Source organism: Pleurodeles waltl, chromosome 8 (genome assembly GCF_031143425.1).
Source record: "Pleurodeles waltl isolate 20211129_DDA chromosome 8, aPleWal1.hap1.20221129, whole genome shotgun sequence".
Lineage (NCBI taxonomy): Eukaryota > Metazoa > Chordata > Amphibia > Caudata > Salamandridae > Pleurodeles > Pleurodeles waltl.
The window spans coordinates 1510911372-1510937046 of NC_090447.1; the positions used below are offsets into that span (position 1 = coordinate 1510911372).

The following is a 25675-nucleotide window of genomic DNA, read 5'->3' on the forward strand; positions in this document are numbered from 1 at the left end:
CCACTCCACAATGCTACTCCACATAATTCCACTCTATGCCACATAATTACAGTCCACTTGATTTCACTACACATCATACAACATAATTGCATTGCACAAAATTTCCCTCCACATAATTCAGCTCAACACAATTCCATGCCACACAGTTTCACACAACACAATTCCACCCCACACCACATACTCCCACACCACATAACTTTACCTCACACCAAATGCTTTTTACTCCACATGGACAAAAGGAAAACCCAGAGGAAATAGTCTTGAAGGCGAGACCTATTGGCCTTGCTAGTGCTGGTTTGTATTGTAGATACAAACCTCATAGCATTGGTGTATTTCTGCAGTACCAAAATCAATGGCCTTGTTGCACAGAGTTTTCTCCCTGCAAAGTCATCATTTGGTCTTCCTGCACATGGCAGTCCTGCCGGTAACAATGGTTGCGGGTAGGAAAAAACAGCACCACCCTCAATATGAAATGCCTCTTCCTACACTTCTGGTTCAGTTTCCCTAATACATGCAGATACTAAACTTTTAGGGGAGGCTTGTGAGCTATAATATTCCCTTTTTGTTAAATATAATTACCCAACAGAAAGATAGGTTTGTCCCTACTGTTCTTGTTGCTCTTTGTAGGAAAATGCCTACCTTTTTGCCTTTTGTTGATGCTAGCTATGATTGAAAGTGCGCTGGGACCCTGCTAACCAGGCCCCAACACCAGTGTTCTTTCCCTAAAACTGTACCTTTGTCTCCACAATTGGCACAACCCTGGCCCACAGATAAGTCCATTGTAAATGGTACCCATGGCACCAAGGGCCCTGTAGCCAGGGAATGTCTAAGGGCTGCAGCATGTATTATACCACCCTGGGGACCCCTCACTCAGCACATGCACACTGCCTCACAGCTTGTGTGTGCTGGTGGAGAGAAAAAGACCAAGTCGACATAGCACTCCCCTCAGAGTGCCATGACCACAACCCACTGCCTGTGGCATAGGTAAGTCACCCCTCTAGCAGGCCTTACAGCCCTAAGGCAGGGTGCACTATACCACAGGTGAGGCAATAGCTGCATGAGCACTATGCCCCTACAGTGTCTAAGCCAATTCCTAGACATTGTAAGTGCAGGGTAGCCATAAAGAGTATATGGTCTGGGATTTTGTCAAACACAAACTCCACAGTTTCATAATGGCTACACTGAATACTGGGAAGTTTGGTATCAAACTTCTCAGCACACAAATCCACACTGATGCCAGTGTAAGATTTATTGCGAAATGCACACAGAGGGCCCTGCATACCAGCCCAGTGTATTAAAAATAGGTATGTTTGACCACTGACTGTGTTGCACCACTTTGTATATTATTTGTTCACTGTTCACCAGTTGCAGATTACAGTTTGTATTCAGTTTAGCTGCCTATTGGCTTTATCGTGGCGTTAGACATTGCAGTTGAGACATTGCCGTTGAGCTGTGTTTTTCCACATGGTAATCTAATCTTGTTTCTTTGTATTTCTTCCTCACCGAACACAAACAGTTCATGATAAGAAAGCACATATTTTTTGTTTTCTTCAGTGCAGGGAACAGGTCGGCCTTGGGAGGAGAGCCTTGAAAGGCTGGCCAGTTTTCAACGTTTTTCTTCCAACTCTGACCTACATTAGCCAGCATGTTTGAATATTTCCATCTGAGAGGTGGGGGCTTTCTAGAAGGCTCTTTTCATGGTCGTTTAAGCTATAAAAGAGGTGGCCCTGCTCAGTAGCGAGGGAATTTCCAAGACCTCGGTCAGGATTGGACGTCAAATGCCTGACACACACACACTTGTCCCGTGAGGGTGGATATCGCTTTCTCGCAGTTGAATGGGGTCATCTTCTTGCTGGCATGAGAAAGATGAAGAGCTTGGCAGGCCCTACGGTGATCAATTTTCACTTTATCCTTTGCTTTGCAATTATGCTATAATATAATCACATACATTTGCTGTGTACATTGCAGTTGAGAATCATTTTGATATATTTTCCTTTCATTGCTGAGACTATTTTTAAACGTGTGCTTTTGACCTACTAATCTCTTTTTAGGAACCTCGTGGTGAAGTAATAATAAATGTCTTCTTTGAACTAAGAAGTGCATTCCAGAGATTTTTGTCAGCTCGGTCATTAGTGAAAGCAAAACATTTTGGGGTGGATCGTCAGTTTAAAGAAAAGGGGTTGGAGGTTGGAAGTACACGATTTAAAAGTGTAAATATGTTTTTCTTTAGAGAATTAAAAGAAGCACCGCAAACCATGTTTGAAAATGTATGTGAAATTAAACTGCCTTATGGTGTTGTGAAAAACATGTTTTCTTGCTTATCAGGACTTTCTACGTTTTGGGATGGGTGCTTGGATAAAACAAAAGTGTTTTCATATTTAGAAAAGGTGCTTTTTGAACGAAATGATGTCCCTTTTGTTCTTGGCAGGAGGGTTTGGATACCTTTGTTCACTTACAGAAAAATGCATGAGAGATGTAAACAGTTAGAATATGAAAATAAGAATTTACATGAGCAAATTAGCCAGAACAAATTATTGCAAGATAAAGCTGAACTCTACCAAGCTGTTACAGGAGAATCTGACTTTTCACATTCCAGTAATGAGGAGGTTAAAAAAGGTGGGGGCCAGTGTGAGCCTCATGAGCAGAGCGTAGTTCTCTGTGCGCAGAGCAGCCCACAGATTTTGGCAGGAGTTGAAATGCATTCTTTAAAAGATTACACTGAGCGAGAAGTTAGCGATGTTACTATTATATTCAGACCACTTTTGCAGAGTATGATGTGTACAATTAATTCAAACAAGACACAGGTACTGATGCAAAATGTGCAGTTTCTGGGAATTCAGTGGAAACCAGAACATAGAGAGATGTTGTTACAGGTAAAACAAAAGATTTTAGAGTTTATTACTATTGGCACAAAGCAAGAGACACAGAGGGCCTGATTCTAACTTCGGCGGGCGGCGGAGGCCGCCCGCCGAAGTTCCCCCACCAAAATACCGCTCCGCGGTCTAAAGACCGCTGAGGGTATTTTGGGATTTGCCCTGGGCTGGCAGGCGGCCGCCAAAAGGCCGCCCGCCAGCCCAGGGCAAATCAACCTTCCCACGAGGACGCCGGCTCAGAATTGAGCCGGCGTAGTGGGAAGGTGTGACGGGTGCAGTGGCACCCGTCGCGTATTTCAGTGTCTGCATAGCAGACACTGAAATACTTTGTGGGGCCCTCTTACGGGGGCCCCTGCAGTGCCCATGCCATGGGCATGGGCACTGCAGGGGCCCCCAGGGGCCCCGCGGCACCCCCTACCGCCATCCTGTTCCTGGCGGGAGACCCGCCAGGAACAGGATGGCGGTAGGGGGTGTCAGAATCCTCCATGGCTGCGGAGCACGCTCCGCAGCCATGGAGGATTCTGTAGGGCAGCGGAAAACCGGCGGGAGACCGCCGGTTTCCCGCATCTGACTGCGGCCGAACCGCCGCGGTCAGAATGCCCTGCGGGGCACCGCCGGTCTGTCGGCGGTGCTCCCGCCGACCCTGGCCCCGGCAGTCTGAGACCGCCGGGGTCAGAATGACCCCCAGAGTTTCATGGGATTGTTTGATTTTTGGAAACAGTATAACTTTCATATGAGTAAAATCGTAACCCTTTGGTACAAAGTAACTAGGAAAAAACATGCATTTGAATGGAGTAAAGAGCTGCTGTGTGCTTTTGATTTGGCAAATGAAATAATTCAACAGACTTTAGATTTGTGCGCAGTGCAAGAGGGAAACATTGATTTACATGTAACTGTTCAGGGACAGTATGCAAACTGGAGTTTGTGGCAGAAACAGGGGAGGACGAGGGTGCCCCTGGGACTTTGGACTAGAAAACTATCTGAGTGTGGGGAGCACTATACTCCTTTTGAAAAAACGTGTTTGACTTGTTTTTGGGCTCTAGTGAACACTGAGCAAATCACACTAAATTATAATGTAATTCTGAAACCTGAAATATCAATCATGCAGTGGGTGACGAGTTCGCCTAAATCTTACTGTATAGGACATGCACAAGACGCTAGTATCATACACTGGATCTGGTACATACAAGACAGGGCTCGAGTAGGGCCTACAGGCACTGCAGCCCTACATGAACAGGTATCACAAGCCCCTGTATAGGATGAGGAGAGGGTGCAGGGAGTACCACAGGCAAAAGAGTCACCAGTGAAATGGAGTGCACCATTTTAATTCTTGCCCCCTGAGGATAGGAAGCATGTTTGTTTTACTAATGATTCATTCAAATAAGTGGGTAATAAAAGACATTGGAAAGCAGTGTCATACAATCCAGTTACTGAAATGTCGCTGTCTACCACAGGAGATGGAAAAAGTAGCCAATATGCAGAGTTGTACACTGTGTGTGAGACTCTAAAGCAAGTGCTGCCTGAGACTTGTCATTTTTACACTGATTCTTGGTTCACTGCCAATGGATTAGCCATTTGGCTTTCCACATGGCTTGCACATAACTGGTTCATTCATTCAAAGGAGATGTGGAGCAAAGAGTTGTGGCAGGAAATTTGGGAAATGTTAAAAGATAGTAAAGTCATAGATGCTCATTGTCCGATTGACTCATTAGAACGCTGGTTCAATTCCCTTGGAGACGTCAAAGACAAAAGTTCAGAGGCAGAAGTGTCAACCCAGAATGCTGACTTGGTGGGGATGACTAAGTGGGCACACCAGAAATGTGGACACCTGGGAGAAAAAGCCACTTACAGGTGGGCAGAGACTAGAGAGATGCACATTCCCCTAGATTTGATAAAAACTTTGATTTTGCAATGTCCTATTTCTCAGCACACACAACAGAGATCTGTCCCGCAAACCGTTAATGGTCAGTTGGGGAGAGGAAAGTTACCTGGACAGATATGGCAAATTGATTACATTGGACCGCTACCAATTAGTAGCGGGTGTCAATACGCCTGCACCGTAGTGGACATGTATTCTGGATACTTAATTGCTGTCCCTTGCAAATGTGCTACTCAGCACAATACTATCAGAACTCTGGACTTGTTAATGTTATACTATGGAGTACCACTCCAGATCCAGAGTGACAATGGGTCACACTTCAAAGGCAAATTGGTACAGGACTACTGTTCCCAGCACAATACTGAGTGGATATATTATATTCCTTATTATTCACAGGCCTCAGGACTGATTGAGAGAATGAATGGTTTACTGAAAGCTCAATTTGCGAAAATTATCTGATGGAACTTTGAAAAACTGGAGAGAGCATTTAAATGAAGCCCTCCAGGTTCTGAACAATAGACCAGTAATAAATGCTGAAACACCTTTGATGCAAATGTTAACTCCAGCTTTGCAAATACAACCACATGTGGCCATCAATACCATCACATACTGGGAAATAAAACATGGAGCGCTAGCTCCTTACAGAGCCACACTTCAGTCTGCAGGTCTTGAGTTACATGCTTCACAAGCTTACAGACTAAAACCCCTAGACATAGCGTTGTGTGAAACAGGTGTTGGAATACCGATTCCCCCAGAGCATTTTGGATTGATTGCTTCCAGATCTGGGTTGGCCCTTAAGTTGAGGTTTTAGGGGGAGTGATTGATGCAGATTACCAAGGAGAAATCAAAGTTATTCTGTTAAATAGTGGAGAAGTTGACTTATTCAACCAGATTGGAGACAGAATTGTCCAACTTGTCATAAGTGCAGTGTATGGATGTTTGGTAAGGAAGGGACTGCCCCAGCCCTTCTAACAGTGCAAGGAAAGGGAAGTTCAGCAGATAAAAGCCTCAGTGCCAAGGTATGGGTTGAATCCCCAAATGGCCCTTCAGAACCTGCAGAATTTATAGCAAAGTGGCCCAATAATGTCCTGCTGATTATAAAAGAAGGAAGAGGACAAATGTTATTTGCAAGAAAAGTCAACGACTTGTCTCTGACCATTAGTGTGCTGTGTGGTCTCCCTTTGGGCGTTTGCGTGTGTGGTCGGGGGAGGGACCGCACCCCTAACCTGAACCTGATTGATAACCTTTGTGCAACGCTCCTGCTGCTTTTAAAGTACAAAACCTATGGATCCATTTGGCGCAAATTGTGCTTCACTGATTCAAGTTCTAAATGGGAACAATGCAGAGCACCATGGATGTTCTGTCAACTTGTTTGATTACATTCTTCCACTGGAACTAACCCATGGCTTGTTATCATCTGATGACTGCTGCCAGTCTCATTAAGCAAAATTGCCAGTTGGCTGGCTGTTTTCGTGTGGAAACCTGACTTTCAGTCACATTCCAGCAAATCTTTCAGGTGGACCATGTACCTTTACATGATTAGAACTCATGATGTTTTCATCTAATTCTACACCATCTTGCTATCCTAGAGACACTATTCAATCAGTTATCCCAATCAGAATATATAGGTTTCAGTCTTTTCATTGTAGGTGTGTCTGATTTAAAAGTTTATAACATCAATACATTAATCCTCTCCCATTGCTTCACAATGATTGCTTTTATCATTGCATTATTTTGCTGTACACAATGCACACCTAATTTGCTTATGATGTTTTCTTTTGTTTAAAATAAGAGAAAAATGCACAAAGTCATTGGTCAGAGGGTGGAAATGTATTAAAAATAGGTATGTTTGACCAATGACTTTATGTTGCACCACTTTGCATATTATTTGTTCACTGTTCACCAGTTGCAGATTACATTTTGTATTCAGTTTAGCTGCCTATTGGCTTTATCGTGGCGTTAGACATTGCAGTTGAGCTGTGTTTTTCCACATGGTAAACTAAGCTTGTTTCTTCGTATTTCTTCCTCACTGAACACAAAAAGTTCATGATAAGAGAGCACATATTTTTTGTTTTCTTCAGTGCAGGGAACAGGTCGGCCTTGGAAGGAGAGCCTTGAAAGGCTGGCCATTTTTCATCGTTTTTCTTCCAACACTGACCTACAGTAGCCAGCATGTTTGAATATTTCCATCTGAGAGGTGGGGGCCTTCTAGAATTCTCTTTTCATGGTCGTTTAAGCTATAAAAGAGGTGGCCTTGCTCAGTAGTGAGGGAATTTCCAAGACCTCGGTCAGGATTGGATGTCAAATGCCTGACACGCACAACACTTGTCCTGTGAGGGTGGATATCTCTTTCTCGCAGTTGAATGGGGTCATCTTCTTGATGGCATGAGAAAGATGAAGAGCTTGGCAGGCCCTACCGTGATGAATTTTTACATTATCCTTTGCTTTGCAACTATGCAATAATATAATCACATATATTTGCTGTGTATTGTAGTTGAGAATCATTTTGATATATTTTCCTTTCATTGCTGTGACTATTTTTAAACATGTGCTTTTGACCCACTAATCTCTTTTTAGGAACCTCGTGGTGAAGTAATAATAAATATCTTCTTTGAACTAAGAAGTGTATTCCTGAGATTTTTGTCAGCTCGTTCATTAGTGAAAGCAAAACACCCAGCTACTAGTGCTAGGCTGACCAGTTTCTGCCATCCTGCCACATCCAGGCTGGTTTCGGGCCACATGGGGTGAGTTCCTTGGTGCACTCTGTGACCAGGAACAAATCCTGTACTGGGTGGAGGTGCTTCACACCTCCCCCACTGCAGGAACTGTAAAAGCTGGCGGTGAGCCTCAAAGGCTCAAGCCTGGTGTTACAGCACCCCAGGGCACTCCAGCTAATGGAGATGCCCGCCCCCGGACACAACCCCCACTTTTGGTGGCAAGTCCGGAGGAGATAATGAGAAAAACAAGGAGGAGTCACCCTCCAGCCAGGACAGCCCCTAAGGTGTCCTGAGCTGAGGTGACACCTGCCTTAGAAAATCCTACATATTGCTTTGGAGGATTTCCCCCAATAGGATTAGGGATGTGCCCCCCCTCCCCACGGGTAGGAGGCACAAGGAGGGTGTAGCCACCCTCAGGGACAGTAGCCATTGGCTACTGCTCTCCAGCCCTAAACACAACCTGAACCCAGGAAAACAGATTTCCTGACGACCTGAACAAGAAGAAGGACTGCTGATCTGAAAGCCCTGCAGAGATGACGGAGACGACAACTGACTTGGCCACAGCCCTACCGGCCTGTCTCCAGACTCAAAGAACCTGCAACAGCGACGCATCCAGCGGGACCAGCTACTTCTGCCGACTCAGAGGACTGCCCTGCAACCCAAAGGACCAAGAAACTCCAGTGGACAGTAGTTCTGTCTAAACAACAAAGAAGCAACCATCTTTAAAGGGACTCCAGCCTCACTCCGGAAGCGTGAGTCCCCAACCCTCTGCACCCGATGCCCCCGGCTCGTGTCCAGAGAAACCAACACTGCACCGAGGAACCCTAGGCGACTCCCACGACGTGGACACCCTGAGACGACCTCCCTGCATCCCCACGTCGACGCCTGCAGAGAGAATCCAGAGGCTCCCCCCTGACTGCGACTGCCCGGTAACAAAGAACCCGATGCCTGGAAGAAGCACTGCACCCGCAGCCCCCAACTACCAGTGCAGGAGTGACCAGTAGGTGGTCCTCATCGTTGCCCAGTCGGTGGCTAGCCTGAGAAGCCCCCTGTGCCCTGCCTGCATCGCCAGAGTGACCCCCGGGTACCTCCAATGATTTCTATTCAAAACCAGACACCTACTTTACACACTACACCCGACCGCCCCTGTGCCACTGAGGGTGTATTTTGTGTGCCTGTTTGTGACCCCCCCAGTGCTCTACAAGAAAAACCTGGTCTGCTCCTCGAGGACGCAGGTACTTACCTGCTAGCAGACTGGAACCGGAGCACCCCTACTCTCCATAGGTGCATATGTTATTTGGGCCCCTCTATGACCTCTGCACCTGACCGGCCCTGTGTTGCTGGGTGTTTGGGGTTGACATGAACCCCAAACGGTGGGCTGCCTATGCCCCGGAGACTGAACTTGTAAGTGCTTTACTTACCTGAGAAACTAACTTGTACTTACCTCCCCCAGGAACTGTTGATTTTTTGCAGTGTCCACTTTTAAAATAGCTTATTACCATTTTTGCCAAAACTGTGTACCTTACTGTTTTCATTCAAAGTTCTGTATTTACTTATGCCAAATACCTTACCATATATGTACTTACTTGAATTCTGAATCTTGTAATAATATTTTTCTATATAAAAACATATTGGCCTGGAGTTAAGTCTTTAAGTGTGTGTTTTCATGTATTGCCTGTGTGTGTGTGTACAACAAATGCTTAACACTACCCTCTGATAAGCCTACTGATCGACCACACTACCACAAAATAGAGCATTAGTATTATCTAATTTCACCACTATCAACTTGTAAGTGGAATCCTTGGACTCTGTATACACTAACTCTCACTTTGAGTATATTCAGAGCCAGCTTCCTACATTGGTGGATCAGCGGTGGGGTCTAAGACTTTGCATTTGCTGGACTACTCAGCCAATACCTGATAACACAACAAAATATCCAAAAATTGTCATTAGAAACTGATTTTTGAATTTTTTACTATTTTTCTATTTTTTTTAAAAGTCCTGCTAGGGCCTTGTGTAAGTCCCTGTTAGCATTTCTTTTTAAGTTTAAATTTTTGTAAAAGTTAGGATTTAAGTACTAGAAGTAGTTGTTAGTTTCTTAAAAAGTAATCTCAACTTTTAGAGTCTTAATGAGTCACACAGATGAGATGGTGATGGAACTCAACCTCACCCCTTACCTGCATCTAGGGATGTCCGAGCTAAGGTCTCTCTGTATGATCAAAAAGATAAAGACTGGGTCCAACCTTACCAAGGTAAAGCTCCAGGGGCTCTTGGAAGAGTTTACAAGGGACCACCCCTCTGAGATGGAGGATCCTCCCTCAGATGGGGAAATTAGTGAACAGGAGGATGAACTCACCGCCACCTGTCCTAATTAGGGAGACCAAAACTCCTAGAACCCTGCCCTCACAAATCATAGTCAGAGAGCCTGGCTCTTCCACAGGGGAGTCCAGTACCTCTGTAAGCATTGAGGGCAACCTCAATGAAGAGGACATCCTTCTAGCAAGGATGGCCAAGAGATTAGTTTTGGAGAAGCAGCTCCTAGCTATAGAAAGGGAAAGAAAATAAATGGGTTTAACACACATAAATGGTGGACAGCAACTCAAATAGGGACAGAGAGAATACTGACATCCTAAATATCCCCAAAGGGATTGTAACTAAATATGAAGAAGGTGATGACATCACCAAATGGTTCACAGCTTTTGAGAGGGCTTGTGCAACCAGAAAAGTAAGCAGATCTCACTGGGGAGCTCTCCTTTGGGAAATGTTCCAGGAAAGTGTAGGGATAGACTCCTCACACTCTCTGGTAAGGAAGAAGAATCCTATGACCTCATGAAGGCTACCCTGATTGAGGGCTTTGGATTCTCAACTGAGCAGTACAGGATTAGGTTCAGGGGGACTCGCAAAACCTCAAGCAAGACCTGGGTTGATTTTGTTGACTTCTCGGTCAAACCACTAGATGGTTGGATAACTGGCAGTGGTGTAAATGGTTATGATGGCCTGTATCATTTATTTATGAAAGAACATCTGTTAAGTAATTGCTTCAATGACAAACTGCATCAACATTTGGTAGACCTAAGTCCAATTTCTCCCCAAGAATTGGGAAAGAAGGCAGACCACTGGGTCAAGATAAGGGTGACCAAGACTTCCACAGGGGGTGACCAAAAGAAAGGGGTCACAAAGCCTCCCCAGGAGAAGGGTGGTGAGACATCCAAGACAAAAACAAAGAGTCTTCAAAAGGGCCCAAAAAACCTGCTCAGGAGGGTAGGCCTGAGCCTCTTCACAGTCCACAAATGGGTATAAGGGTAAAAACTTTGATCCCAAGAAGGCCTGTTGTCACAACTGTAGACAGCATGAACACCAAATTGGAGACAAGTCCTGTCCCAAGAAAAGTCTCAGAATTACTACTCCAGTTAGCACTGGAATAGCCAGTCTCCAGGTGGGATCAACAGTGTGCCCAGAGCAAATCAGGGTTCACACTGAAGCTACTTTAGTCTCAGAGGGTGGGTTGGATTTAGCCACACTTGCTGCCTAGCCGCCTAACATGCTAAAATACAGGGAGCAACTCTTGATAAATGGGAATAAGGTGGAAGCCCTGAGGGATACAGGTGACAGTGTCACTATGGTAACAGACAAACTGGTATCCCCAGGATAGCATCTGGCTGGACAGACATATCCAGTCACCAATGCTGAAAATGGAACTAAAGTCCATCCCATGACAATGGCGAGTTTAGAATGGGGAGTGGTCACTGGCCTGAAACAGGTGGTAGTCTCCTCTGCAATTCCAGAAGAGTGTTTGCCAAGGAATGACCTGGAGCCCTCAGCATGGGCCATGCTGGGTACCCCTGAATTGGTGTGTGTTAAGACAAGAGCACAAAGCAGAGCACAGGGTGAAAAAGAAGTGTTGGAGTCTGGAATAATGGCCCAACCTTCTAAGAAAAAAGGAAAGAAGACTGGGGGACCAGCTTCTACACAGCACAAAAAACAGGACCTCTCTTCTCAGGAAGATGTCCTGTCCCCTGAGGGAACGGAATCCATTGGGCTGGAGCCTTATCAGGTAGAGCTCTTGGGCCCAGGGGGACCTTCAAGGGAACAGCTGTGCCAGGGACAAAAGAAGTGTTCCACTCTTGAAGGCCTAAGACAGCAAGCAGCTGAGAAAGAAAATGGAAGTGTCAGTGGATCCCACAGGGTCTATTAGGAGGATGGACTCCTTTACACTGAGGCAAGAGATCCCAAACCTGGTGCCACTAGGAGCGTGGTAGCGGCACAGGAGTTTAGGGAGTTTAACCTTACCTTTGTTGTGTAGCCATTTTAGTTATAGCTGCATGCACGGTATTTTAAAATACTAGGCCTGCCACTGTGCACCTTAACCTAGATATATTTTATTCGGCTTTGCTTTATTATTGTTACAGTAGCCACTTTTACGGTCTTGATTTATTTTCTCTCTGACTGTTTTTGCCTAGGTCAGGACTCTGTTCTCACACAAGACATTCTTGCTCACTCTGTGCTTCTTCCAAGGCTGCAGTAAGATAGGTTGCCGGTGAACGTGGCATAAATTTAGTCTCTGACATTCATAGATACACATCCTTACATACGGAACTTTTCTCAGAACATCAGCTGTTTTATTATAAAAACACTTCCCTTTCCCTTGCACGTTAGAGGGAGATTCCAGCCAGAGAACCAAAACTGTATGCTGATTGCCGAATGCTTTGCTACAGCTGTTTTGCAGACTTCAGGCCTTTGATCAGTTATGGGGATGATGTCTTCCCAGGGGAACCGGACGGGCAGAATTAGAGCTTAACAAGCTGTGCTCTATCATATCTTAGGTAGGAATTAGTCTGGTGACTCTAGTGACAATATGGTAGCATTATTTTTATGTTTTACTCTCCTTGTCACAATTTTAATCTTGTCATGCTGTATCGTACTGGTTATTGCAGTCCATGCTTTGCTATCTAAGATGCAGTCACTTTATTAAAGCATTATCAAAATATATATTGCCCTTGTTTGTCATTGTGTATGTGAGACTAATGTAACTCAGAGAAACGGATGAGACCTGAGTGACCACGGCTTCACTGAGAAACCAGTTATGTCATGCACTCAGCTGCCCAATCATCCCTGCCCTTGGGTAGAGATGAAGCACTGCTAGGTAGCCCGAGCAAAACTCGGAATGGGGCGACAGGTGTCACCTGTAGTGGGTTAGACTCAGTCAAAATCCAGTAGTCTCATTAGAATAAGGAGAGCCTACGCAACACCTTAGCCCATGACATTCCCTTGCTGGGCATTTGGGACAAACCAAGACTTGGGAGAGATTAGTCAACCATTTCTACTGCCCCAATATGTCCCAGAAGGTAAGGGAGTTTTGCAGCTTCTGTGTCACCTGTCAAGCAAGTGGCAAGACAGGTGGCCACCCAAAGGCCCCCCTCATTCAACTTCCAGTGGTGGGGGTCCACTTGAGAGAGTGGGAGTGGACCTAGTGCGTCCACTTGAACCTCCCACAGCATCAGGAAACTAATATATACTGCTAATAGTGGATCATACTACCAGGTACCCTAAGGCCCTTAGGTCCACTACTGCCCCTGCAGTAGCCAAAGCACTAATAGGTATCTTTACCAGAGTGGGTTTTCCTAAGGAGGTGGTTTCTGACAGAGGTACCAACTTTATGTCAGCTTACCTAAAACATATGTGGAAGGAGTGTGGGGTGACTTACAAATTCACCACACCATACCATCCACAAACCAATGGTTTTATGGAGAGATTTAACAATTAACAAGACATTGAAGGGCATGATCATGGGGCTCCCTGAAAAACTCAAAAGGAGATGGGATTTTGTGAGAAAGTAGCCTCTTTCTAGCCTTGTTACCCCCACTTTTGGCCTGTTTGTGAGTGTATGCCAGGGTGTTTTCACTGTCTCACTGGGATCCTGCCAGCCAGGGCCCAGTGCTCATAGTGAAAACCCTATGTTTTCAGTATGTTTGTTATGCGTCACTGGGACCCTGCTAGCCAGGACCCCAGTGCTCATAAGTTTGTGAACTATATGTATGTGTTCCCTGTGTGATGCCTAACTGTCTCACTGAGGCTCTGCTAACCAGAACCTCAGTGGTTATGCTCTCTCTGTACAAATTGTCACTAACAGGCTAGTGACCAATTTCACCAATTTACATTGGCATACTGGAACACCCTTATAATTCCCTAGTATATGGTACTGAGGTACCCAGGGTATTGGGGTTCCAGGAGATCCCTATGGGCTGCAGCATTTCTTTTGCCACCCATAGGGAGCTCTGACAATTCTTACACAGGCCTGCCATTGCAGCCTGAGTGAAATAACGTCCACGTTATTTCACAGCCATTTACCACTGCACTTAAGTAACTTATAAGTCACCTATATGTCTAACCTTTACCTGGTAAAGGTTGGGTGCTAAGTTACTTAGTGTGTGGGCACCCTGGCACTAGCCAAGGTGCCCCCACATTGTTCAGGGCCAATTCCCCGGACTTTGTGAGTGCGGGGACACCATTACACGCGTGCACTATACATTGGTCACTACCTATGTATAGCTTCACAATGGTAACTCCGAATATGGCCATGTAACATGTCTATGATCATGGAATTGCTCCCCCAATGCCATCCTGGCATTTGTGGGACAATCCCATGACCCCCCGGGTCTCTAGCACAGACCTGGGTACTGCCAAACTGCCTTTCCCGGGGTTTCACTGCAGCTGCTACTGCTGCCAACCCCTCAGACAGGTTTCTGTCCCCCTGGGGTCCAGCCAGGCTTGGCCCAGGAAGGCAGAACAAAGGACTTCCTCAGAGAGAGGGTGTTACACCCTCTCCCTTTGGAATAAGGTGTCAGGGCTGGGGAGGAGTAGCCTCCCCCAGCCTCTGGAAATGCTTTGATGGGCACAGATGGTGCCCATCTCTGCATAAGCCAGTCTACACCGGTTCAGGGATCCCCCAGCCCTGCTCTGGCGCGAAACTGGACAAAGGAAAGGGGAGGGACCACTCCCCTGACCTGCACCTCCCCTGGGAGGTGCCCAGAGCTCCTCCAGTGTGCTCCAGACCTCTGCCATCTTGGAAACAGAGGTGCTGCTGGCACACTGGACTGCTCTGAGTGGCCAGGGCCAGCAGGTGACGTCAGAGACTCCTTCTGATAGGCTCCTTCAGGTGTTGCTAGCCTATCCTCTCTCCTAAGTAGCCAAACCTCCTTTTTTGGCTATTTAGGGTCTCTGCTTTGGGGAATTCTTTAGATAACGAATGCAGGAGCTCATCAGAGTTCCTCTGCATCTCGCTCTTCACCTTCTGCCAAGGAATCGACTGCTGACCGCGCTGGAAGCCTGCAAAACTGCAACAAAGTAGCAAAGACGACTACTGCGACCTTGTAACGCTGATCCTGCCGCCTTCTCAACTGTTTTCCTGGTGGTGCATGCTGTGGGGGTAGTCTGCCTCCTCTCTGCACTAGAAGCTCCGAAGAAATCTCCCGTGGGTCGCCGGAATCTTCCCCCTGCAACCGCAGGCACCAAAGAACTGCATCACCGGTCCTCTGGGTCTCCTCTCAGCACGACGAGCGAGGTCCCTTGAACTCAGCAACTCTGTCCAAGTGACTCCCACAGTCCAGTGACTCTTCAGTCCAAGTTTGGTGGAGGTAAGTACTTGCCTCCCCACGCTAGACTGCATTGCTGGGAACCGCGTGTTTTGCAGCTGCTCTGGCTCCTGTGCACTCTTCCAGGATTTCCTTTGTGCACAGCCAAGCCTGGGTCCCCGGCACTCTAACCTGCAGTGCACGACCTCCTAAGTTGTCCTCCAGCGTCGTGGGACCCTCTTTCGTGACTTCGGGTGAGCTCCGGTTCACTCCACTTCGTAGTGCCTGTTCCGGCACTTCTGCTGGTGCTGCTTGCTTCTGAGTGGGCTCCTTGTCTTGCTGGGTACCCCCTCTGTCTCCTCACGCAATTGGCGACATCCTGGTCCCTCCTGGGCCACAGCAGCATCCAAAAACCCTAACCGCGACCCTTGCAGCTAGCAAGGCTTGTTCGTGGTCTTTCTGCACGGAAACACTTCTGCACGACTCTTCACGTCGTGGGACATCAAATCAAATCAAATCAAATCATTAACATTTATAAAGCGCGCTACTCACCCGTGCGGGTCTCAAGGCGCTAGGGGAAAAAGGGGGGTTATCGCTGCTCGAACAGCCAGGTCTTTAGGAGTCAAGCCAGGTCTTTAGGAGACATCCATCCTCCAAAGGGGAAGTTTCTAGCCCTTGTCGTTCTTGCAGAATCCACAGCTTCTACCATCCGGTGGCAGCTTCTTTGCACCCACAGCTGGCATTTCCTGGGCATCTGCCCACTCCCTACTTGATCGTGACTCTTGGACTTGGTACCCTTGTTCCACAGGTACTCTCGTCAGGATATCCATCGTTGTTGCATTGCTGGTGTTGTTGTTTCTGGCAGAATTCCCCTATCACGACTTCTGTGCTCTTTGGGGAACTTAGGTGCACTTTGCATCCACTTTGCAGGGTCTTGGGGTGGGCTATTTTTCTAACCCTCACTGTTTTCTTACAGTCCCAGCGACCCTCTACGAGCTCACATAGGTTTGGGGTCCATTCGTGGTTCGCATTCCACTTCTAGAGTATATGGTTTGTGTTGCCCCTATCCCTATGTGCTCCCATTGCATTCTATTGTGACTATACATTGTTTGCACTGTTTTCTATTGCTATTACTGCATATTTTGGTATTGTGTACATATATCTTGTGTATATTTGCAATCCTCATACTGAGGGTACTCACTGAGATACTTTGGCATATTGTCATAAAAATAAAGTACCTTTATTTTTAGTATATCTGTGTATTGTGTTTTCTTATGATATTGTGCATATGACACTAGTGGTACTGTAGGAGCTTCACTCGTCTCCTAGTTCAGCCTAAACTGCTCTGCTAAGCTACCTTTTCTATTAGCCTAAGCTGCTAGACTCCCCTCTACACTAATAAGGGATACCTGGGCCTGGTGCAAGGTGTAAGTACCCCTTGATACTCACTACAAGCCAGTCCAGCCTCATACAGATGTCCTCTTGCCATGCCTGCTTTTCGCTTACAGAGAGGTGCCTCAGAAGGAAGTATGGTTTTTCCCCCTTTGAGCTTCTGTTTGGCCATCCTGTAAGGGGACCAGTGGCACTTGTAAAGGAAGGCTGGGAGAGACCTCTCCATGAGCCTAAACAAGATGTAGTACACTATGTACTAGGCCTCCGCTCCAGGATGGCAGAGTACATGGAAAAGGCAAGCAAAAACCTTGAGGCCAGCCAACAACTCCAGAAATTGTGGTATGACCAAAAGGCTGCAATGGTTGAATTCCAGCCAGGGCAGAAAGTCTGGGTTCTGGAGACTGTGGCTCCCAGGGCACTCCAGGACAGATGGAGTGTCCCTTACCCAGTGCTAGAAAGGAAGGGTCAGGTCACTTACTTAGTGGACCTGGGCACTAGCAGGACACCCAAGAGGGTGACCCATGTTAACCACCTTAAACTCTACAATGGCAGGGCAGACATAACCATGTTGATGGTTACTGATGAGGATCAGGAAGCAGAGAGTGAACCTCTCCCTGACCTCCTCTCAACTGACCCTACAAATGGCCCAGTGGATGGAGTTGTCTACTCAGACACCCTCTCTAGCCAACAGCAAGCTAATTGCAGGCAAGTCCTAGAGCAGTTTGCTGAGCTCTTTTCTTTGACCCCTGGTCAGACACACTTGTACCCATGATGTGGACCCAGGAGACAGTTTACCTGTCAGGGATAAAATATTCAGACAGTCTGACCAAGTCAAGGAAAGCATCAAAGTGGAAGTCCACAAGGTGCTGGAGTTGGGAGTGATAGCGCACAGTAGTCTTGGTCCCCAAACCTCACACCAAGGATGGAAAGACAGAGATGAGGTTTTGGGTGGACTACAGAGGGCTCAACTCTGTCACCAAGACAGATGCTCACCCCATACCAAGAGCAGATTAATTAATTGACAAATTAAGTGCAGCCAAATTCTTAAGTACCTTTGACTTGACATAATCCAAAGAAGAGGGTGAAGTGGTGAGTGATTGGCGCTCCTACTTCTAACAATTATAACTTAACATAACTCAATTGACACGGTGCACAGAGACTCAGGTAACCACCCTCCAAACGTTACCTTCACGATATCCCGAAGGGATATCTTAACAATGTAATAAAGAGTAATGGCACACATGCGATAACACAACTCTAAGTAGATCAAAAAAACACTAACATCAGTCAGAGTATTATACACACTACATCTATCTGAAAAGGCACCAGAAGTTTATCATTATATAAATTTATTACTCTCATATAAGATTCTGAAATACCCAAAATCATATACACTGTATACAGCCATGAATGGCAATCAATTACAAAGCCTATATGTAGTCATTAGTACACAAATTAATACAAGAAAAAAGAAATCTATATATGCATTTCAATGTCAACTTCATTGTTTATATTCACAATCACATAATTAATCTAATTAACATAACTGCCTAAACCAAAGAAAGCTCCCTATTTGTTGGTCCGTCGTCAACACGTGTTTCATCCGGGGGAGTACCCCTAGGATTTCCTCAGGACTTCCTTGTGAGATACAGATCCATCCAATGTTTCCTAAAACAATATTACCATACCACACAAATCAATTACTAATTCTCCTATTCATGCATACCCTAATTATAGACTTCAAAAAAATTTGAAAAATTTAAAAAATTAACAAATTTATTAAAACAATCATGTGAGTTGGTGAGAACCATGCAAATCTCCACCAAAAATAGGTGATGTTTCAATTTCTATCTAAAGTGAACACATCATTTCATATATGTTTCGCCCTATCATGCTCTGAACCGTGTAGTGATACATAAAACAAGTGCAGCCTCACTATAATACACATTAAGATCCTATTTAGTGCCCAAAAAATAAATAATATAAGTTACAAATAAATAAAATTAATTTATGATAGAATCAAAAATAAGTATGAATATAAATAAGTGTCGTGCTCTTCATTTACTCAGAAGGACCCAATTATGCTGCATTATAACCCCCACAAAAAGAAGTGTGCCCCCCAATTTATTTAGATGTTACCTTATTAGCTCGATTATACTCAAATTTCTTTTAATGATCCAGAGTGCCTCTTGATTCTCGAAGTAGAGTCTAGTACTTTGTAAATACGATAAAAGTAAAATATTTCAATTATTCAACAATTTATAACGTGTTTATGATGTTCATATCATCCCCAAGTAAGCTTACCAGTTCACATTGTGAACTTAAATTAATTCTAGAACCTCTCTCCACTTATTATTAGCGAATGCACCTATTTTGAAAATTAGCACCAATTAGATACTATCCTAAAAATTCAGAGTTTCTATTTACCTGTTGCAGTATCCAAATATCGGCGAGTACGCTTCCGATTAGTTAAACCGAGTTGCTATCGTGCTTACCGCCGCTTCACCGCCGTCCGCCAGGGTCTAAATGACCCCCTATATGATACTGATGCTTTTATGGTTCTCTTACATATGTAGTGTTTTTAAATGGTTGGGTTTTTACCTCTGCATTTATACGTTGTAGGTAGCAAAGTGGATTTTATGGATTAAGTACATGGATGGGGTATTATTATATTTATTAAATTAATTTTTACTGATTATTTTGTTAGAGATTCATCACTGCAGTGCTGTGTGAATGTGATTGTCTGTTTTGCATTTAAGTATTTATGTTTGGAGTAAAGGCTGGATTGATTGATTTTTGCATATTTTGGGGGCTTTTTTGTTTCCTGGCAAAAGATATGCTGCAGCCCATAGGGATCCCCTGGAACCCCAATGCCCTGGGTACCTAAGTACAATATACTAGGGACTCATAAGGAGGCACCAGTATGCCAATTGTGGGTGAAATGCTGGGTTACCAGTATGCAACAACCAAATTTAGAGGAGAGAAAGCATATTCACTGGGGTCCTGGTTAGCAAGATCCAAGTGAACACAGTCAAGCACACTGACATCAGGTGGAAAATGGGGGTAAAAAGAGGGTACTTTCCTACAGCTATCAATGTTTCAGTGCAGAGTATCTGGGAATAGTGAGCATGTTTTGTTTTTTGAACTACGTACTCAAAGTCCCATGGAATGGACTTATCTGGTACCTTAAGGCTGGTTCAATACAGTGTGCTTCATCACACCACGTGAAATCTCAAATTGCATAACATAGGGACAATAGTTTATCTCAGAAGATACACCAAGGATATATTAAATCCACCCCCAACTTCAAAAAAGCACCCACTTTCAACATTTAAGACGTGTAAAAATCATGCCCATAAATCAGTGGTTCCTAACCTGTGGTCCTGAGACCCCTGGGGGTCTGCAAAGCCTCCTCAGGGGGTCTGCGACTGCTTAGAAAATTAAATAATATTAACAGATTAGGTCCCCAGCTTTCAATAAGGACTCAGTGGGCGGGGGGGAGGTCCCCGGATTCCAATAATTATTTTATTGGGGGTCCCCAGGTTCCAGTAATGATAAAGTGAGGGTCCAGAACAGTCAAAAGGTTGGGAACCACTGCCATAAAGAAACATCTTAATTAATTAGGGCACCAGTGTGTATCTAATCAATGCCATACTGGTTCAATGGTTGCACATTGAATCTTTGTACATAGTCACAGTCCAATTCCAAGAGCTTAAACTCCTCAAATGACAGGATGGACATCTACGCACATTTCTGTGCTCATAATTACAAGCTTGATTGCGCCGCAAGGACAGTCATACTTCTGATATGGGCAGATCAATACTAATAAATAAATATATAAATAAAACTACATAGCTCAAGTTCCACAAATAATTCTTCTATGAAAACTTCTATCGCAAGAGCCTTCGCTCACACATACATACACAAACACAATTCAATGCACAACATGCGCACAGTGACAGCATTAACCAGTATGGAAATATAAACATGTCATACAATAGTTAAAACATCACACATACATGTTAAAAACACAAAGTGAATAATATATATACAGTTATCACACAAGTCTGTCACATGCACAATGCTTTGACTATCCCCAACTGCCTGGCAATGTGCAGGTTGTTCATAGCAGTTCTCTGTCCTAGCTAAAACATAGTTGTTTCCATTGAGAACCACAGTAATAATCATTGAGCCAGTCTCAGAGATACCTCTGAATATCTTCCATGTGACAGATCATTTCAATCGAGGTCAAACAACAGGGGGGTCAAATGTCAACCCCGCTTCAGGGTTGATCTTGCAATTCTATGCCAATTGACCTTTGGAGCCCAGCCTTACGACCAACCCCCGCCATGCACGGCAGGGGTTGGAATAATGTATAGTATTTAAAATTATGTTACGGTAAAAAAAAAAAAAACATAGAAATTCACTAAAAAAAACAAAGGTTACAGAGACGTTATAGTAGGTTCTGAATTTACTTGTACAAAACAAACAAATTCAGCAGTTATGGTTAGAGTTCTTTCAAGTAACTATAACCTATGCCCTAAGGTAACTATAACTCACGCCCTCACCATGCACAGCTAATTACTTTGTGTCAGAAATTAACAGACGTGTTCTTGACCCAATTTAAACCAGTGGTCAAAGTCTATCAAAAAAGTATGGGAACTGTGATGCTGCACGCAAAGAGGGCGGGGTGAGTGAGCATGGGGGAGCGGTCAAAGGTGTCGCCCAAAAACAAAATACTTTAACTTTTTTTTTTTTTCGGTAGCTATCAATCAATCAATCAATCAGTAAATGTCTAAAGCGCGCTACGTACCCGTTAGGGTTTCAAGGCGCTGAGGGGAGGGGGGGGGGTAGCTGCTATTGGTCGAAGAGCCAGGTCTTGAGGAGCCTCCTGAAGGTGAGGAGGTCCTGGGTCTGGCGCAGGGGGGTAGGGAGGAAGTTCCAGGTCTTGGCGGTGAGCTGTGAGCTACATATACAATAACGCACAACGTGGATAAAAACTAAATGCAAGTTATGTTAATCCGTGGGAAATGCACTATCATACATAATGAAATAGTTAATGCATGCAGAGATCTGTGTGTGTAACCAGGGAGCCACAGAATTGAATCTTGGCTTGTGCATTAAAGAAAAGTAACTTGTGCATGATTTTTGAGTCTGGTTTGGATGTTTTAAGTTCTCATTTAAATCAAGTGTACAAACTGGGTTATTTGCATCGAATGCAAAAACACCTTGGAGCAAATAACACGTGCACTGGGGATTGAAGTGTGGTTTTGCACCTGGTTACTACCCCTGTGGTAAATGTAGAGTAACGCACGCAGATCTTTTTGCATGATGGGAAATCCCATTTGTTGCTCTAGTCTGATACCTTACCACAAGGCAATAAATCCCCGGGCTAAAACGGAGCAGCACTTTGTATCGTTAGACGTGTGGTGGTGCATTTCTCAGTATGAGTAGTAAATTCCAAACATTACAAGCTTCCAAAGTACTATTAAATAAAAGGTCAGGATGGCTGAACGTTTCGCGTGCCAGTGACATCATGCCAGTTACCAGCTATAAGTGATTACCGCACAATGGTTGTTTCTATTCTGTTATGTGTGATTGAAACTTCAGAAGGATCCTCCGATGATGCTGCTGCCTCCATACAGTTTTCTGAGTACTTAAATGTCACAGTAGCAGTAAAAACAAACCCATGTAATGTGACAAATATTTGAATTTATTGAAGATAACACACTAATTTAATCTCACAAAAGAATCAAATTCAAAGCACTGTCTTTTGATTTTAAATGGGAATGAGAGGACACATCCCTCCAGTGGCAGAATTGCTCCATTTGTTACTAAAAAACCTGGTCTCACAACCCAGCTTCCCTACTTGGACAAACTGTTTGATTCCAGGGAACTCACTTTATTTCAACATGCGTTCTCTTCTTTGACTGGCCAATTTGAAAGCACTTTGAAGAGATGCAGTTAAGGATATGTGCTATACAAAAACATGTTTTTGCATTTGGGTTAATAGATAATACCGTCGCTTCCCATATAACTACAAAACAGGCCATATAAGTAATGCACACGAGGAACTCGCATTCGTGGCAATGTCGCCAGGGCATAGAGATATTCTTGAACAAATCTGAGTTAATTTTCCAAAACACTATCACTTTCAACATATGTCGTCCCATGCAGTTGAGGCAATCTTATAAAATGAATTGATAAGTTTGCAGATTCTGAAAAAATAACATTTTAAATCTGCAAGGGTATTTATCATATGTTGCTTGGTGTTTGTTGTGTGATTTAGATGCCACTGGCGTGCCAACCTCTAACCACATTTAAATGGTGATTAATTGCCAAATTGGGACGCCCTGCTGCCAGTAAGTGTATACTGCTCCCGTGGGTGCCCCGGTAGTTTATACTAAGAAGATGCCTTCAGACAGATATTGGACGTTTTAAACCGATATGTACAGTTTTAAAATCAACTAACGAATTGTTGGCTAAATTGCAGAACTTTAGAAGGAGGCACGCGTGCCATGGGGCTTCTAGGCACTCTGTGAATTTAAGACAGTGCGATGTTTGTGCCCCCTAACACCACCACCTGTAAGTGATTGTCCTGGTGCCAGCAGAAGTCCCTGAACACGTGAATCAAGCTCCACGTGAGCAGAGGGTAGGGGTGAAACGGAGTCCCCCGTCTCTGGAGCTTCCTACCTGCCGGTGCTTCAGCCCCCTCTGCTGTTGCCTCCGCCGCCGCCTCCTCCTCCATCTTTGTTTACAGCGGTACCAAGGGAGATGCAGGCGTCCAATCTGTAGCCATGGAAACCGCCGCGTGGCCTGCTGGGTCTTGTAGTTTATACCTGGAACAAGGGCGACGTCATCGAGAACGGGGGGGGGGGGGTAGGGGCTCCCTGCTGTTGTGTTATAAGCATCGCTGTCATTTTGGCACAGAAAATTCAGAATGCATGCAAGCAATACTTTTTACTATATTATATCCTTTTTTATAATAGTTTGTATGTGATCATTTAAGAAAATAATTTAATGATAGTTGTATGAAATAGCCCTAGCTTGTGATGTTTTATTTTAAAATAATTATTATAGTTTGTATTTTTTGTGTTTAAACGATCAATCAGTCGGTGCGTTTGTCTGGAATCTTTGGCAATTACAAGATGGACGCCGCAGATTGATGAATAAGGTTGAATCCGTACCGCCGAGCCTACGGTCTATCCCCACCCACTGAGCGCAGTCTGCGGACGTGTGCGTTCGTGCACGTAGACGTGGCGGCCATATTAGAATTGTGTGTTCTTTCAGTTCGCGCCAAACGAAACCGGCCAGTGATATACTGGTGGTAACCGAAGGACTGTGTTTAGCAGACAGCTGAGCCTCACTCAATGTGATACTGAAGGGTCTGAGGCTGAAATTCATCACTGTGCCTGGGAGATTACTGCAATTGGATGCCTTTAAGTCATTGCTATTAGAAGTGGGACTTTACCATATACATGCAAGTGTACTTATCAAATGGAGGATTAGGGTCCATGGTTCAAGCTCCCACGCCTGCCGAATGAACTGGCATTTTATACAGGAAGTTTCCTATTTGGACCCATTTTTTGTGTAGCAGCCATTTAATGTTGGTACATGCTAATTTTATCAAATTTAGCTACCAAATTCAACAAGTTTACACACTCTACCAGTGGTCTTTAAACTTTTGAATTTTGTGCCCCCAAGTGAAAAAAATAGCACTGGGTCTAGGGCAAAGGTCTTCAAACTGGGGGACGGGCACCTCTAGGAGAACCCCAAGTGATCCTGGAGGGGTGGGGGTTACCAGACTCTGGCCAAAAGATGCATTATACAGATAACAGGCCTTTGTTTTAACCCCTGTGCTGCCAGGGCTTTTCCCCTCCTGTGCCAAGCCTTTTTTTGGCTATTTGGGGCAGTTTGCGCTTAGGCCCTCATAACTTTTTGTTCACATAAGCTACCCACGCCAAATTTGGGTCCTTTTTTCCAACATCCTAGGGATTCTAGAGGTACCCAGACTTTGTGGGTTCCCCTGAAGGAGACCAAGAAATTAGCCAAAATACAGTGAACATTTCCTTTTTTTCAAAAAAATTGGAAAAAGGGCTGCAGAAGAAGGCTTGTGGTTTTTCCCCTGAAATTGGCATCAACAAAGAGTTTGCAGTGGTAAGATCACCATCTTCCCAGCTTTCAGGACAGGCAGACTTGAATTAGAAAACCCAATTTTTCAACACAATTTTGACATTTTACTGGGACATACCCCATTTTTACTATTTTTTGTGCTTTCAGCCTCCTTCCAGTTAGTGACCGAAATGGGTGAGAAACCAATGCTGGATCCCAGAAAGCTAAACATTTCCGTAAAGTAGACAAGATTCTGAATTCAGCAAGTGGTCATTTGTGTAGATCCTACAAGTGTTTCCTAAAGGAAATAACAGCTGAAATAAAAGAATATTGAAATTGAGGTGAAAAAAACAGCAATTTTTCTCCACGTTTTACTCTGTAACTTTTTCCTGCGATGTCAGATTTTTAAAAGCAATATACCGTTACGTCAGCTGGACTCTTCTGGTTGCGGGGATATATAAGGCTTGTAGGTTCATCAAGAACCCTAGGTACCCAGAGCCAATAAATGAGCTGCACCTTGCAATGGGTTTTCATTCCATACCGGGTATACAGCAATTCATTTGGTGAAATATAAAAAGTGAAAAATAGGTATCAAGAATACCTTTGTATTTCCAAAATGGCCACAAGATAAGGTGTTGAGAAGCAGTGGTTATTTACACATCTCTGAATTTCGGGGTGCCCATACTAGCATGTGAATTGCAGGGCATTTCTCAAATAGACGTCTTTTTTTACACACTGTCTTACATTTGGAAGGAAAAAATGTAGAGAAAGACAAGGAGCAATAACACTTGTTTTGCTATTCTGTGTTCCCCCAAGTCTCCCGATAAAAATGGTACCTCACTTGTGGGGGTAGGCCTAGCGCTCGCGACAGGAAATGCCCCAAAAACACAACGTGGACACATCACATTTTCACAAAGAAAACAGAGCTGTTTTTTGCAAAGTGCCTAGCTGTGGATTTTGGCCTCTAGCTCAGCCGGCACCTAGGGAAACCTAGCATACCTGCGTAGTTTTGAAAACGATACACCTAGGGGAATCAAAGATGGGGTGACTTGTGGGGCTCTGACCAGGTTCTGTTACCCAGAATCCTTTGCAAACCTCAAAATTTGGCCCAAAAACACTTTTTCCTCTCAT

The 25675-nt window shown here is 44.6% G+C and overlaps 1 protein-coding gene across 4 annotated transcripts in view; it reads right to left on the reverse strand.

Annotated features, from left to right (window-relative positions):
• CFAP44 (cilia and flagella associated protein 44) overlaps nt 1–23213 on the reverse strand; it is a 382521-nt gene extending 359308 nt beyond the window's left edge. For 3 of the 4 annotated variants that reach the window (XM_069202788.1, XM_069202786.1, XM_069202785.1), the window contains exon 1: nt 23126–23213. In XM_069202788.1, the coding sequence (XP_069058889.1) occupies nt 23126–23180 (55 nt within the window). In that variant the 5' untranslated portion in view covers nt 23181–23213. The remainder of the gene's footprint in view (nt 1–23125) is intronic. The other variant, XM_069202787.1, reaches the window with a different exon arrangement.
• Between the last annotated feature and the right edge of the window lie 2462 nt (nt 23214–25675).